Below are 13,132 nucleotides of genomic sequence, written 5' to 3'. Positions count from 1 at the left end.
AAAAAAAAAAAAAAAAAAAAAAAAAAAAAAAAAAAATCTAATGCCAACTATAATTGTACCACTTAAGTAGGAAATCCAAGGACCCTCTTCTCAGACACACACAGGTACTGTTGGTGAAACCAAGGCACTACCAGGGTTTGTTGATTTTTCTCACTGTCTTTACACAAAGTCCTCTCTGTTTTCTTGACCTCGTGAAAACTCTGAGTATGAAGAAGCAGGCCTCCATCTCCACGAGCATACTATCAGAGCCTTCGCAGCTCACTCTTCATACCTAAATGACTGACAAATGAGTCCCTCTCAGTTTGGACGTGGTGAGCAGTTTCAGACTAATTTTCTTAAGTTCCTGATGAAACATTCACAGCACATTATCATCAGGCATTGCTTTTATTGATGTTATTGCTCTAACGTGGAGTGATGTATTATAGCGTATAAAGTGGAATGAGCTAGCAGAAGAATGCAGTCTAGGAGTGGAAGCTGCATCCCGATGCTTCCTCACCTCAGCCAATCAGAAACTAGAGCTTGTACCTTTCAGCACAGACCACCTGCCTTTCAGGTCGGAGAACCCTGGTTGTCATTGTCATGTGCAGTTGTCAGTAAAGTCCTTTTGATATTGGCATTTTCTCTTGAGCTTTTGTTATAGAGATTTGTATCTACTTTGTACCAGGCATGACACTATGCAACTTTATGTGTTTTCTTATTTAATCCTCAAAGCAGCCCTGTGACATCTATCCCCATTTTACAGAGAGGAAAGTATGGCTCAGCTGGGTAACCTGCCCAAAGATCCAGAGCTAATACAAGGCACAGCAGGGACCCAAACCCATCCTGTCTGACTTAACACTGGCTTTACCATCACTGCACCACTCTTCCCTGTCACCATCTGATTGATGAACCCTCCCAGATCCTTTATCAGAAAAGCAAAAGGCAGCATTTTGTGAGTGCAGTTAATTTGTTGGCTTTCCTTTTTACTTGTGACTGAATTGTTTGCAGGAACAAAGGCTTGCTTTATTTTTTATAAAATCATAAAGGAGTCTTTATGACAAGCACAATAAATCTGTCATTTTCCCTCTAAGTCTTAAGTGAATTTAGAAGACAATAGTTCATGTTTCTTGCCAACTTTACAATAAAAACTCTACTCACTGCTCCATTTCAAATGAAATAACTCGTTCTACTTGCTATGTATTATGTATATGGTTGCAATTAAAGTAAAGCTGAATGATTAAGTGTGTGTGTGTGTTTCCAATGTACCTTTGAGCAAAGTACCTGAACTAGTAGGATAAGTTTCATGAATGGCTAGATATTATAGAATGTTCTTGGAATATTGTGCAGATTCCCGTTTAATTTACTTCAAAATTTAGAAAAGTTCACCTGTCTTCAAGTTTTAAAAAAGTTATTTAAACAAAGAATAGAGACTGTCATTTTCTACCTTCTCTGACCTCTGTTTGAGAGGAAAAAGAATCCACGATCTCTCTAAAAGCCAGTTTCTAGGGCCAGCCCATGGCTCACTTGGGAGAGTGCGGTGCTGATAACACCAACGCCACGGGTTTGGATCCTATATAGGGATGGCTGGTTGGCTCACTGGGTGAGCGTGGTGCTGACAACACCAAGTCAAGGGTTAAGATCCCCTTACCGGTCATCTTAAAAAATAAATAAATAAATAAATATAAATAAATAAATACATACATACATACATTAAAAAAAAGCCAGTTTCTAATAATGAGGGATGACCAGTGATTTTAAAACTACTGGGGTCAAAAGATGATAACTTAAATACATGCTTTTACTTCTCCCATTCTGTACCCCACTTAAAATGACAGTATAGATTTTTCAAAAGGCAAAAACCATAAGGAAAAAAAGAAAATAGACTACAGCAACCAAATTTGGCAAAAAAAGATGAAAACTAATTTAATCAAAGCAGCAGAGAGGAAAGCTGACAATGAACCTGATTTACCTCCTATACTCCAAGAGGCTCAGGAATTGGTGGATTCAGGAACATATGGAAGTAATCATGATGATAAAGTTGAGACAGGAGGATTGGTTGAAAAGTCTGTTACGAATGAGTTAGTCCCTTAGATGCCGTCCCCCAGTCAACAGAGCCAAGGGCCTCTCTCCTTACGCTGGCAGAAGCCTAGAGATTTATCCCCTGGAAAGCATGCAGTGGAGAGTTCTCTGGACTGGGAGAACACAGCCAAATGCAGCAGCACTGCTCTAAAAACAGAGATTAGGTGCAAGTTTGCATACTGACTATTGAGAGTGCCAGCCATCTTCCCTCAGTAAGCTCAAAGAAGCCAGATGGCCAGGCTTGATGGCCTCTAAGCAGGAGAAAGTATCAGGGCTGTTGGACCCAAAGAAATGGCCTGGCCCAAACTGTGCAGTGAAAGACCATAGTCCACAAGCCCCACTAGGGTGCACCAAGCTTTCAAACAGCATTTTAGGGCCACACTCTTTGATGTGAATAGACAGAAAAAAAAAACCAGACACTTGAGAAAGAATCAATATGCAAGACTATCATCAAAGACAAAGATGTAAATCAGACAAACAGCACATGCACATGCAGAAAGAAGAAAACTTAAGAAAAAACCTATCGTTAACATCATTAGCAACATAAGATATTGTATCCATGGTGGTGGGCAGGGAGTAAATGCCACTAGAAAACAACATCCAGAGAGGAACAAAGAGCACTTGAGAATTAAGAATATGGCAGAAATGAAAAATTTGATTAAAATATTAAAAAATAAGAGTGAAGAATAATTCCAGAAATTAGAAAACAATAAATAAATGAAGTATCTAGAATGGATGAGAAAATTATAAAGGATTGAGCCCAAATGACACAACACCCAAATAATAGGCATTACAGAAAGAAAGGAGAGAGAAAAGCATCAAAGAAATAATTTTATAAAATGCCTTAGAATTGATGGATATGTTTCCACACTGGTGGATCTATAACCTATGGATGAAAACAGATGCAGACCGAGGCATGTATTCTGAGATCTGAGGACGCTGGACAAAGAGGCTATCCCACAGCATTCGGGGGGCAGGGTGGGGGTGTTGGGTTGAGGGAAAGTTTTCATACAATGTGACAGAATAATACAAACAATAATCAAATAATCAGAATGGCATCAAGCTTTTCAACAGCAACTCTGGAAGCTAGAAAGTAATGGAAGAGTACCTCTAAAATTCTAAAGAAATAGGATTTCCAGCCTAGAATTTTTTAGCAAAGCTGTCAATCAAATACGAAGGTAGAAAAAGACCTTTTCAGCTCTACAAAGTCTCAAAACACTCTCCTCCCAGGCACTCTTCTCAGGAAGCTACTGGAGAATGTGCACCACTGAAAGTGTGAGGAAGGAAAGCCAGAGAGAGGGAGAGCTGGATTCAGGGTGCAAGGGCTCCGAGGATGTAAGAGAGAAGTGAGGAAAAGAACCTGTGTAGCAGGAAGGGAGATCCCGAGATCTGTGTAGCAAGCCTGGAAAGCAGCCAGTCCAGACAGGTCGGAAAGCTCTGATAAATTTCTGATAAGATTTAACATATTAAGAGAAGATTTACACCAAGGTCAGGGGTTCAGATCCTCTTACTAACCAGCCACCTGAAAAAAAAAAAAAACAGAGAAGATTTACATAACCTGGGAAATCTGAGGAGTTGAATTAATGATAAACACAAGAAGACTAAGCAAACAAAAACATCAAGAAAACAGATAACCACAGGGAACGTATATTCTGCAGAAAAGGAAAGAAAGTATGGAATGCTGTACAGCTTGTCCGTGGATACTGTTCACATAGTCACACTAAAGTAAATACCGAATATTGATCTGAAAAAAATATAACAAAACTGTATTGGAAGACTGGGAGAGACAAAAAAGGTACATGACCTTGGTCCAATTCCTGTACTGGCCAGCCGCCAAAAAAAAAAGGTTTTTGGATATGGTGGTGGCATAGAGGTGGAAGAGACCTAACTCGTTATCTTTCATAACAGAAAGTAGATAATGACTAACACTGAAAAGTAATTTAGTAGTAATAGTCGTACGTTATTAAGCAATATGTATGAAAACAGCCAAAGAGTTGAAAGTAGTTGCATATGGAGAAGCAGGAAACTGAAGACTGCTCTGGCAGAACTTTTGACTCTAAATTGTGTGCATGTATAATTTTGATACAAATGAAAAGTAAATTTTATTTGTGAGGATTAAGACTGTACACCTATGGGCAGCATGAAAAATACCAACTATTGTAATATTATTCAAATGGATACTTGTGATTTGGAATTAAATTTCCAGTGACAACATCTTGTTGGGCTGCAAAAGAGCCGTAGACAGATATGACAAGGATGAGTTCTGAACAAGCTTGTAGATGACTCAAACGATGCACTCTAGTGACAGCAAAAACATGGACACTGGAGATTCAGGTGAAGAGTCTGAATTAATATTATTTCCTGAAATATGAGAAGGAAAAAGGTAAATTTAATATATATTAAATTTAATATATTATTAATTTTAAATTAATTTAATTATATTAATTTATTATATATTAATTATTTATAATAATGAAATGATTATATTAATTTAATATTAAAATTAACTTAATATTTAATATATGCTTAGATTTAATATATATTAAATTTAAAATACTTTAAATTTAATATATTAAATATAAAATCCTGTTTTGTATGATATATATACTTTAAATTTAATATATATCATACAAAACAGGATTTTGCATCACTGTTCTCTTTTGTGAGGCTTTCAGTTCTGTGTGTTTGACCAGGTAAGTTGAGATTTCAAGGAGCTGTAATTGTTTCGTATTTCTTTTTCAGAATTTAATAACCTTTTGTTGCCTTTTTTTCTGAGCCACACTCTTGATCCATTTATTATTACCTGCTCCCACATCTTGACGTGTTTGTATGGCCTTCGCAGTTGCAGCCACTTCACAGAAGAGAGAAAGCTATTTCGTACCTAATGACCTCATGAGATTTAACCAGCCCTGTCTCTCCTTTCTATCCACCTTCTCTGGGGTTACATAGACAATGCCCAGAGCAGAGGTGCCTGGCTTATAGTTGGTGTTCAGTAAATATGTGTTAAGTAAATGAATGATTCTATGGAGAACTTCAATCAAATTCAAAGCACTGAGTGAGTGCTAGTGTATTCTCATTCAAAGGGTCATGAACTCACAAGCCCTCTGTGAGTGAGATCAGCCCAATGAGGCCAGAGGCAAGTGGGAGACCTGGGGAAGGCTCCATGTATATGGGGGAGTGGGAGTTGGATAATAATAGCAACAGTAAACATCTGTGTAATGCATTCTATACGCACTGCTCCATTCACTTTATTTGTAATAACTCACATAATCCTTCCAACAAAAACCCTGAGGTAGGCCCTGTTGTCATTCACCATCAACATTTTGCACTAAGGACCATGTGCTCAAGCACACATAGCTAGTAAGTGGGAGAACCAGGAGTTTGAACCCAAGCATTCTGGCTAAGTCCCAGCACTTAATCACTGCACCATATTGCCCCTCTAATTTTTTTTAAAGAAGCCATACGTCCGTATGAAACCTACTAATTTTTAAAAACACTACAGGCCAAGCAAAGTGCACTTGGTTTGTAACTTTTTCTCAGGCAGCAAATAATTAAAACAAGGTGGTAGGCGTGCACACCGTGACTGAATCCCACAGCAGGCATGGCCACATTTAACTGCATGTTAGTGAGTCAGCAGTCATACAGATTTGGACCCCCTTCTTGGTTCAATTTCATCACCCCATGGACCCTGATGAGTCTTTGAAAGCTCAGATGTGGACTTGGTTAAAGGAGAAAGAAAAGAATCTAGTAAACATGAGAATGGGCACCATACATGCCTATAGACCATGAGAAGTTTCAAACTTCTCTGCAAAGCTGTGTGGGTTTGTTCAAGAAATCACAGCTCTATTTTTCACTCTTGTAAAGATGACAGAGGTAGGTTTGATGTATTTTGTTGCCTCTACCATTATTTTGTTTCACAGACCATTTCAGTACAACATGGGTTATTTAAAAAGCCAAAGGAAACATTGAGTGCTGTGTGAGGGTTACTTGGCAAAATATTGTATAAATTCATTGACAGATGCTAGAAAAGTTACTTGCTGGTAATAACAAAGTTTTCATTTTTGTGCCCTATGCCCAGAGCAATTTGCAGTTTTGAAATATGACATGAGTAAAAATGCTAGATGTTTATATTCTCTAGAAGAACTATATCAAATCATTGAATGAAGGTTTAAGTTATGAACTAATCGTGGTGAATAGAATGTTTTGCATTCTTTCCTAGAAGTTAACAATAATGATTAAAGTCCCATTAACATTCACTGTGGACAAATTCAGACAGTGGGTAAGGTACTGGTATATGTATTTGTCTTTTCTTTAAATGTTTTGTTGAAATATTAAACCATCTGTTCTTGTGCTTACACATTTTCCTGGGATTCAGATGGGGTTATGGGATATGATATGGTGCTATGATTAGTATGGGGTGATTAGACTGTTTATAATAAAATCTTACTTTAGGGACCTTTAATGACCTTTAAAAGGAAATCACTCCAGGATTCAGATTGGCAAAATATCTCTCAGAGGCAAATTTTTTTTACAAATGTTGATATGGTTAATTTTAAGCACCAAACTCCTAAATTAAATGTAAACTTTTTAAGTCAAAATGATTTTTTTGTACTTATATGGACTATATAATTAATTTCCAGGGTTAATTCTAGGTAGGCTCATTTTTAATTGTTTTTCATTCTCATTAAGTGGAAATATTCCTAAGAAAAGCTATAATGCACAAACTGACCTCTGTACAGCATAATAGTTTTATTTGTAAACTCAATGAAAGTTACATGTACATGTTTAGATATACGTATGTATATAATTAAGTAGCAACAATGTATTTACTACTGCCAATAAGGGGGAAATGGTCACATTCCAGAACATTTCAAAGCTTTCTACATTTGAACTTGTGAGCAGAATTTATAGATTTATATCCCATCTAGCAACAGATTTCCTTCTGGAAGAAAAAAGAACATTAATGCAGTGATTCCTATCCACTTTCCCACCCATAACACTTGAGTAATATGACACATTCTCATTGACAGTGGTGTCTCCTCAATGGAAAGGAAAGGAGGGAAAGGTGGGAGAAAGGACCACATGTCAGTACCACTAAGGGGAGCTCCCAATTGATTTTAATACTTTTCTACTGAGGCATCCACCCTTCAGGTTCTCTCTTGAGAATCACTGATTAAAATGATTTTAAACCTGATAGCTCTCCAATTGCCTCTCTAATTGCAAATATAAAATGACTTTGCTTTAGTTTTTTTAAAGTTTATAAAACTTTAACACAAACAGTTTTACATCAAGAAGATATAATGTGCATATTTCCTAATTTATTTGCTGATCATCTTCACATACAAATTCTACTTGCATGAACAGTTATTATAAAACAGGGAAATGTACAGTAGTAGGTGAGTCATGGGTATAGAGATGTGACTGTCCTACCTTCGTTATTACAGCACCATCCAGTAGAAAACCAGGGGACCCCCTTGTCATTTCTGATATCAAGAAAGGCAGTGTGGCACACAGGTAAGGAAAATGGACTTTTTTATTCATTCCAAGCCATTTCTTAATTAAAGCAGAAATGATCCTTTTTGTTCCCAAGGCAGACCGTGCTAATGGATTACTGTATTCTCAATATTTTCCAGGCAGCCACTATTAATCAATCATGTTTAAGACCCCTATTGGTAGAGGCTGCATAGATCTCTCCCCTCGTGTCAATTTACTTCTGTACACAGTGCAGACAACAATCATCTGAAAATGTTTTTTAGGGTCTTTCTTGAGTTCAGCATAGGCTCTCCTTCACTGGTTGTTTTCCATCTTTTATTTTCCAGCTAAAAAACTGAAAGTAACCCCCCGTTATGAAAAGCCCCACATGGAGATAATAGCTTGTGGGAGAGTTTTGCTACATGCCAGAATGTCCTCCCCAGGCAAGCAAGATCCTTGAGCCTTAAGTAATGTTCGTGTCTCCTATTTAATCCATACATCATCAAAATCAGGGCGTCTCAAACTTTTCATTTCACAGATAAAAAAATTTTTTAAATGATTGAGGATACTGATACACGGCTGTTCACTTTATTTTTATTTTCCAACTAATGACTTTAAGAAAATCCCATCTATTATCACAATCATTTCATTAAAGAAATATTTTAACACTCAAAAAGTAGGAAGGACATTGTATGACTTTAGAAATATATGTCTAGGCTCAGCTGCCCTGGCAAAGAGATATATAAATACAGTGGATCAAGTAAGACAGAGGTGTGTCTCTTATGCAGTGGTTGGGAGGCAGGCAGGCAGTCCAGGGCTGGGGGAGCCAGCCCACCAGCTTACCAGTCATTACCATTTTCTAGCTGTAGACTGGGAAGGCATTCCAACTGAGTCTGGGGCATGCCTTTTTAGGGGTGACTCAAAAGAAGGAAAGGGAGAATAGACACTGGAAAACAATTAGCAGTCTCTGTCACAGACGTATTGCATAAAGAACAGTTCTTACAAATGTGTGTATATACATATATGCACATACAAACACATATACATACTACATTCTCGTTTGTTCTTCTCATTTCATTATGGACCTTGAAAACTTTCAACAGACCTGCACTGGTGCTTAGTCACTTTTAGACTCCCGGTGGCCACTTTCCAAATAGCTGGCATCTGATTCATCTAGACCTTTTCTCCCTACACCAGCCACAGTAAGTTTCCAGGTGCAGATGGAAATGGCAGAGACTCCAAGTCTCAGGCCTCCACTAACTCCATCCCATATATTGACTTCCTTCACTTCCTCGGCTCTCTCCTAGTACCTGGACTGCCAAGGATCAAAAGAGGTGTGACAATGTGGAGGAGCATAAGGATATCGGGGTCTCTACAGACACCAGCCCAATACCTCCCTTCCTCAGAACCTTAGACTTCCTGAGTGAAACTTATAGGAAAGCCCTGGTTTAACTGAAGAAAGCATAAGAAAAAATGTTTTTAATACTCTGCAATTTAATGTCACAGCAGCCATTCCAAATAAGACTGGATAAAATGGGTTTGTCAATAAGGCTCAATTTAAAAACAGTTGAAGAAGCTCTTTTCCTCTAAAGACTACCATAATGCTACATCATGCTTAATGCCTCTTTAAATGGCCTGGTTAAGTGCTCCTCATTAGTCATGTGTTATTCTACATTTACTAACAGAACTGGAACCCTGGAACTTGGAGATAAATTACTTGCAATAGATAACATCAGCCTGGTTAAGTGCTCCTCATTAGTCATGTGTTATTCTGCATTTACTAACAGAACTGGAACCCTGGAACTTGGAGATAAATTACTTGCAATAGATAACATCCGGCTGGACAACTGTTCCATGGAAGATGCGGTTCAGATCCTCCAGCAATGTGAAGACCTGGTAAAGCTCAAAATCCGCAAAGATGAAGATAATTCAGGTATTGATAGCATTCTTAGTTAAGACTGGTATTTCTAACCACCCATCTGTCACAAAAGATATTAGATCTTGATGTTTTACATACAACAGCTGGCTAGTGACATTGTAGTGGTATTTTACATAGTTAAAAGGGTCTTTAATTGTGCATTAAGAGTCTAGCATAAATTATAAATAATGGTGCTTTTAAGTGATATAATTAAGGTACTTTCATTACAGAAACATTATTATAATAGTATTAAAATAATTTTTAGAAATGAAAATTAAATCATCACCCAATACCACCCTAGTGTAATGGAACTAGTCATTTTCTAGTCTTTGTTGATATGCATGTTATATAATTATAACCATAGTGAATGTCACAGTTTTTACTTAGCTTTATATTATAAACATTTTACCATTTTACAAACCCTTAATATTTACCATTTATATTTACAGCCTGTAATTTATTTGCTATTCTTCTCTTAGATTGTTTCCAATTGTTTTATTATTGTAGATGGTACTGTCTTAGATATCTTTATGCATCAATATCTTTACTTGACTTTTTTTACTCTTTTGAATTATTTTCTTAGAAAATATTCCTAGAAGTAGGTTTTCTGGGTCAGAATAAAAATTAAATTTTTGTGATTCCTGATGAGTCTTGCACCATGTTACTTTCTAACAGGGCTATATCCATTGTTAGGGCCTCTGGCAGTGTCTGAATACAGTGGAGCTTCTCAAACTGTAGTAGACCTCAGAATCACCCAAAGAGCTTGGTGAAATACAGGTCCTGGGTACTACCCCCAGGTAGTACCTGAGAGTCTACATTTCTAACAAATTTCCAAGTGATGCTGCTGCAGTGGTCCAAGGAGCACACTTCGAGTAGCCCTTTATTAGAAGCCTTTTTATCTGATTATGATAAGAACCCAGAACTAATTGAAAGAAAGCTCACTAATTGAAAGAGTTAGCTAACATGAGGAATTATAGAAAGTGATGTATATTTATAACGTAAACGCTTAATTTAAAATTTTGCCAATCTTATGGGAAAAGTCAAGGCCTTTCCTATGAATGTAATTCTGCTGATTATAGTTGCAAATCTTTTTGTTGGTTTGCCTAAACCATACCCATAATATATAATTTATGATTTCCAGTTTTGTTTTGTTTTTAATGCAGTGAGAATTTAAAGAATTTAAAGAATTTAAAGCAATCTGAATGCTTACTTCACTTACACTTTTATTTTCCCCAATGTTTTAGAGTTTTTCCTCTATGTAATTAAAAGTAGATTTTTGCCTACTGAACCCCTCATTAAATCTTTTTCAAAGCATTTGATTTTGTTTTCATAGAACAACTACACTCATATTTCACAGGTTATATGAGTTTAATTAAATTACATTGTTACAATAACAAGTACAACTGGCATAAACAGGCTGGGGAATAAACATAATTGACATAATTTTTAAGCTTACAACTGTACCACAGGAGCCCCAAATCTGAGAGGGCATTCTGCAGTGTTTGCCTGTTCAAACAGGTATTTCAATAGGTAGAGACATCAGTCTATTAGACTTACAGAAGTCACTGACAGCAGCTGGCCAGCCAGATATCCACCCCACCACGGGGCACATACAACAGTTATATAGTGAATAGATCAAAGTAGGAGTGTAAATCATTTGCAAGCTTACACACAGACTCTAGCCCAGCTCACATAACTCAGAGCATGCAGGAGATCTGGCTGAATAGATAAGTTAACCTACTCTCAGTGCCAGTGTTTTAGCACCAGCGTGCTAACTCATTTACTTAAGGTCCCTGCATCCTCCAGTCTTCCATTTGTCTTAAAGGGGACATGCCTTTCCTTGGGTAACTAACTTGGCCAGGGGTATTTTCTCAGGGGTGAGGAGGAACTCTGGTATGCATGGGGATGGAGTAATATGGCTATGTCCAGCATTTACCATACATTCTACCCCAATATACGGCTATTCCACCCTCACAGTCTTCCCACCACATTAATCTTCTGCATGTCCCCTAGGTGGAATAGCGAATTGCACATTGTCCATAGCGGACCTGACATGGCAGATAGCGGGAACTCTGAGCAGACCCAGCAATCTGATCTATTATGTACTTGGGCCAGGGATGCAGCCATTGAAGATAACTGTTCCCATGGTCATACTAGGGATGATAAGAAAGATGTTTAACAGGTAATAAAAGTGGGTAAGCGATGTTTATCAGGTAACACACAAGTGACAGTTTTATCTTGAGACAATATAGTTACAATAAGTGGAGGCTTCCCAGCTTAGCCCACCAAGCCCTATCAGGCCCAGGGGCTATTTTATCTATGACAGAGGAGGTGGGGGGTACCTGAAAACTCTATAGGGAAATAATAATAGTCCCTTTCTTTATAATCTGGTCCGTGGGGTTGTGACATCTCACGGTGTTTGACCATCATCCTATCACTGATGGAAAGATCTCTAAAACCCTTCCTACTCCTTCACCCCAGGGAGACACAGGGAGCTCCAGCATGGTTCAGTTTGAATTTCCCAGGGCCCATGGAGTGGACTTACTCCAGGTGCTATATCCTGAGGCGCTGGCAACAACAAGTTATTTTCGCTTCCCCACTGAGGTCTTAGTGAAGTCTCTAAAGTCTTAGTGAGCTTTCCCCTGTGATTGACATAACCCCCAAGCATAGCCCTCCTGGGAAATATTTATGTCTAATTCACAGGGCACTACTGGATTGTACGCCTCCCCTACTGGCACTCAGAAGTCCAATCCCAGGGCCGCCCCGTGGCTCACTTGGGAGAGTGCAGTGCTGCTAACACCAAGGCCGCGGGTTCGGATCCTATATAGGGATGGCCAGTTTGCTCACTGGCTGAGCGTGGTGCTGACAACACCAAGCTAAGGGTTAAGATCCCCTCACCGGTCATCTTTTAAAAAAAAAGAAAGAAAAAGAACAATCCCATTGTGCTCCCTTTTTCACTAGCCTGTATAGAGGCCTCACTATCTGAGCAAAAGGGGGAATAAACACCCTCCAGTATCCTAACAATCCCAGAAATTCCTGTAATTGTTTAACAGTAGTTGGCCTAGGGTATGCCTGAATCTCCTCAATTACCGTGGAGGGCATCAGTTTTGTCTTACTCAGCTAAATAACACCCAAGAATTTGACAGATAGTCCAGGTCCCTGGGCCTTGTTTTGGTTTATTGGCCCTTCGCCTGCTCTATAGGTGAGTGATAAAGGATGGTGTAGCCTCCTCCAAATCTGTAAGAGAATCAGAAGTTAATTATAATGTCATCAATATAATAGTATAGTCTCACTGACAGAGGTGCTGTCCTTTTTTCCAAGTCTTCTGTGACCATTCTATGGCAGATCGTAGGGCTATGCAGGTAGCCCATCTGCAAAACCATGAGTGTCCTCTGGTGTCCTTCCCATGTGAAGGTGAATTGGTCTTGACTATCTGGATGGATATAAATACTAAAGAAAGCATTAGCCAAGTCTAATACAACATGATATGTTCCCAGCTGAGTTCCTAATTTATCCATAATATCAGTAATATTAGGTACAGCCACATGTAGAGGGAGAATTACCTTATTTAGTTCCCTGTAGTCCACAGTCATTCTCCAAGTGCCTTCTGGTTTACAGCGGACCACACAGGGGAGTTATATGGACTATGAGCTGGGCGTATTATTTTCACCTTGGATAATTCCA

General features: G+C 38.3%; 1 protein-coding gene across 3 annotated transcripts in view; it reads left to right on the top strand.

Annotated features, from left to right (window-relative positions):
• Positions 1-13,132, top strand: part of GRIP1 (glutamate receptor interacting protein 1) — a 110,735-nt gene that overhangs the window by 35,550 nt on the left and 62,053 nt on the right. For all 3 annotated transcript variants that reach the window (XM_008589762.1, XM_008589761.1, XM_008589764.1), the window contains 2 exons: positions 7,503-7,572; positions 9,318-9,463. In XM_008589762.1, the coding sequence (XP_008587984.1) occupies positions 7,503-7,572; positions 9,318-9,463 (216 nt within the window). The remainder of the gene's footprint in view (positions 1-7,502; positions 7,573-9,317; positions 9,464-13,132) is intronic.

The sequence above is a fragment of the Galeopterus variegatus genome, unplaced genomic scaffold (genome assembly GCF_000696425.1).
Source record: "Galeopterus variegatus unplaced genomic scaffold, G_variegatus-3.0.2 Scaffold5641, whole genome shotgun sequence".
Classification (NCBI taxonomy): Eukaryota; Metazoa; Chordata; class Mammalia; order Dermoptera; family Cynocephalidae; genus Galeopterus; species Galeopterus variegatus.
Note: the sequence above shows the minus strand (reverse complement) of the source record. Positions and strands in the feature narration are given on the sequence as shown.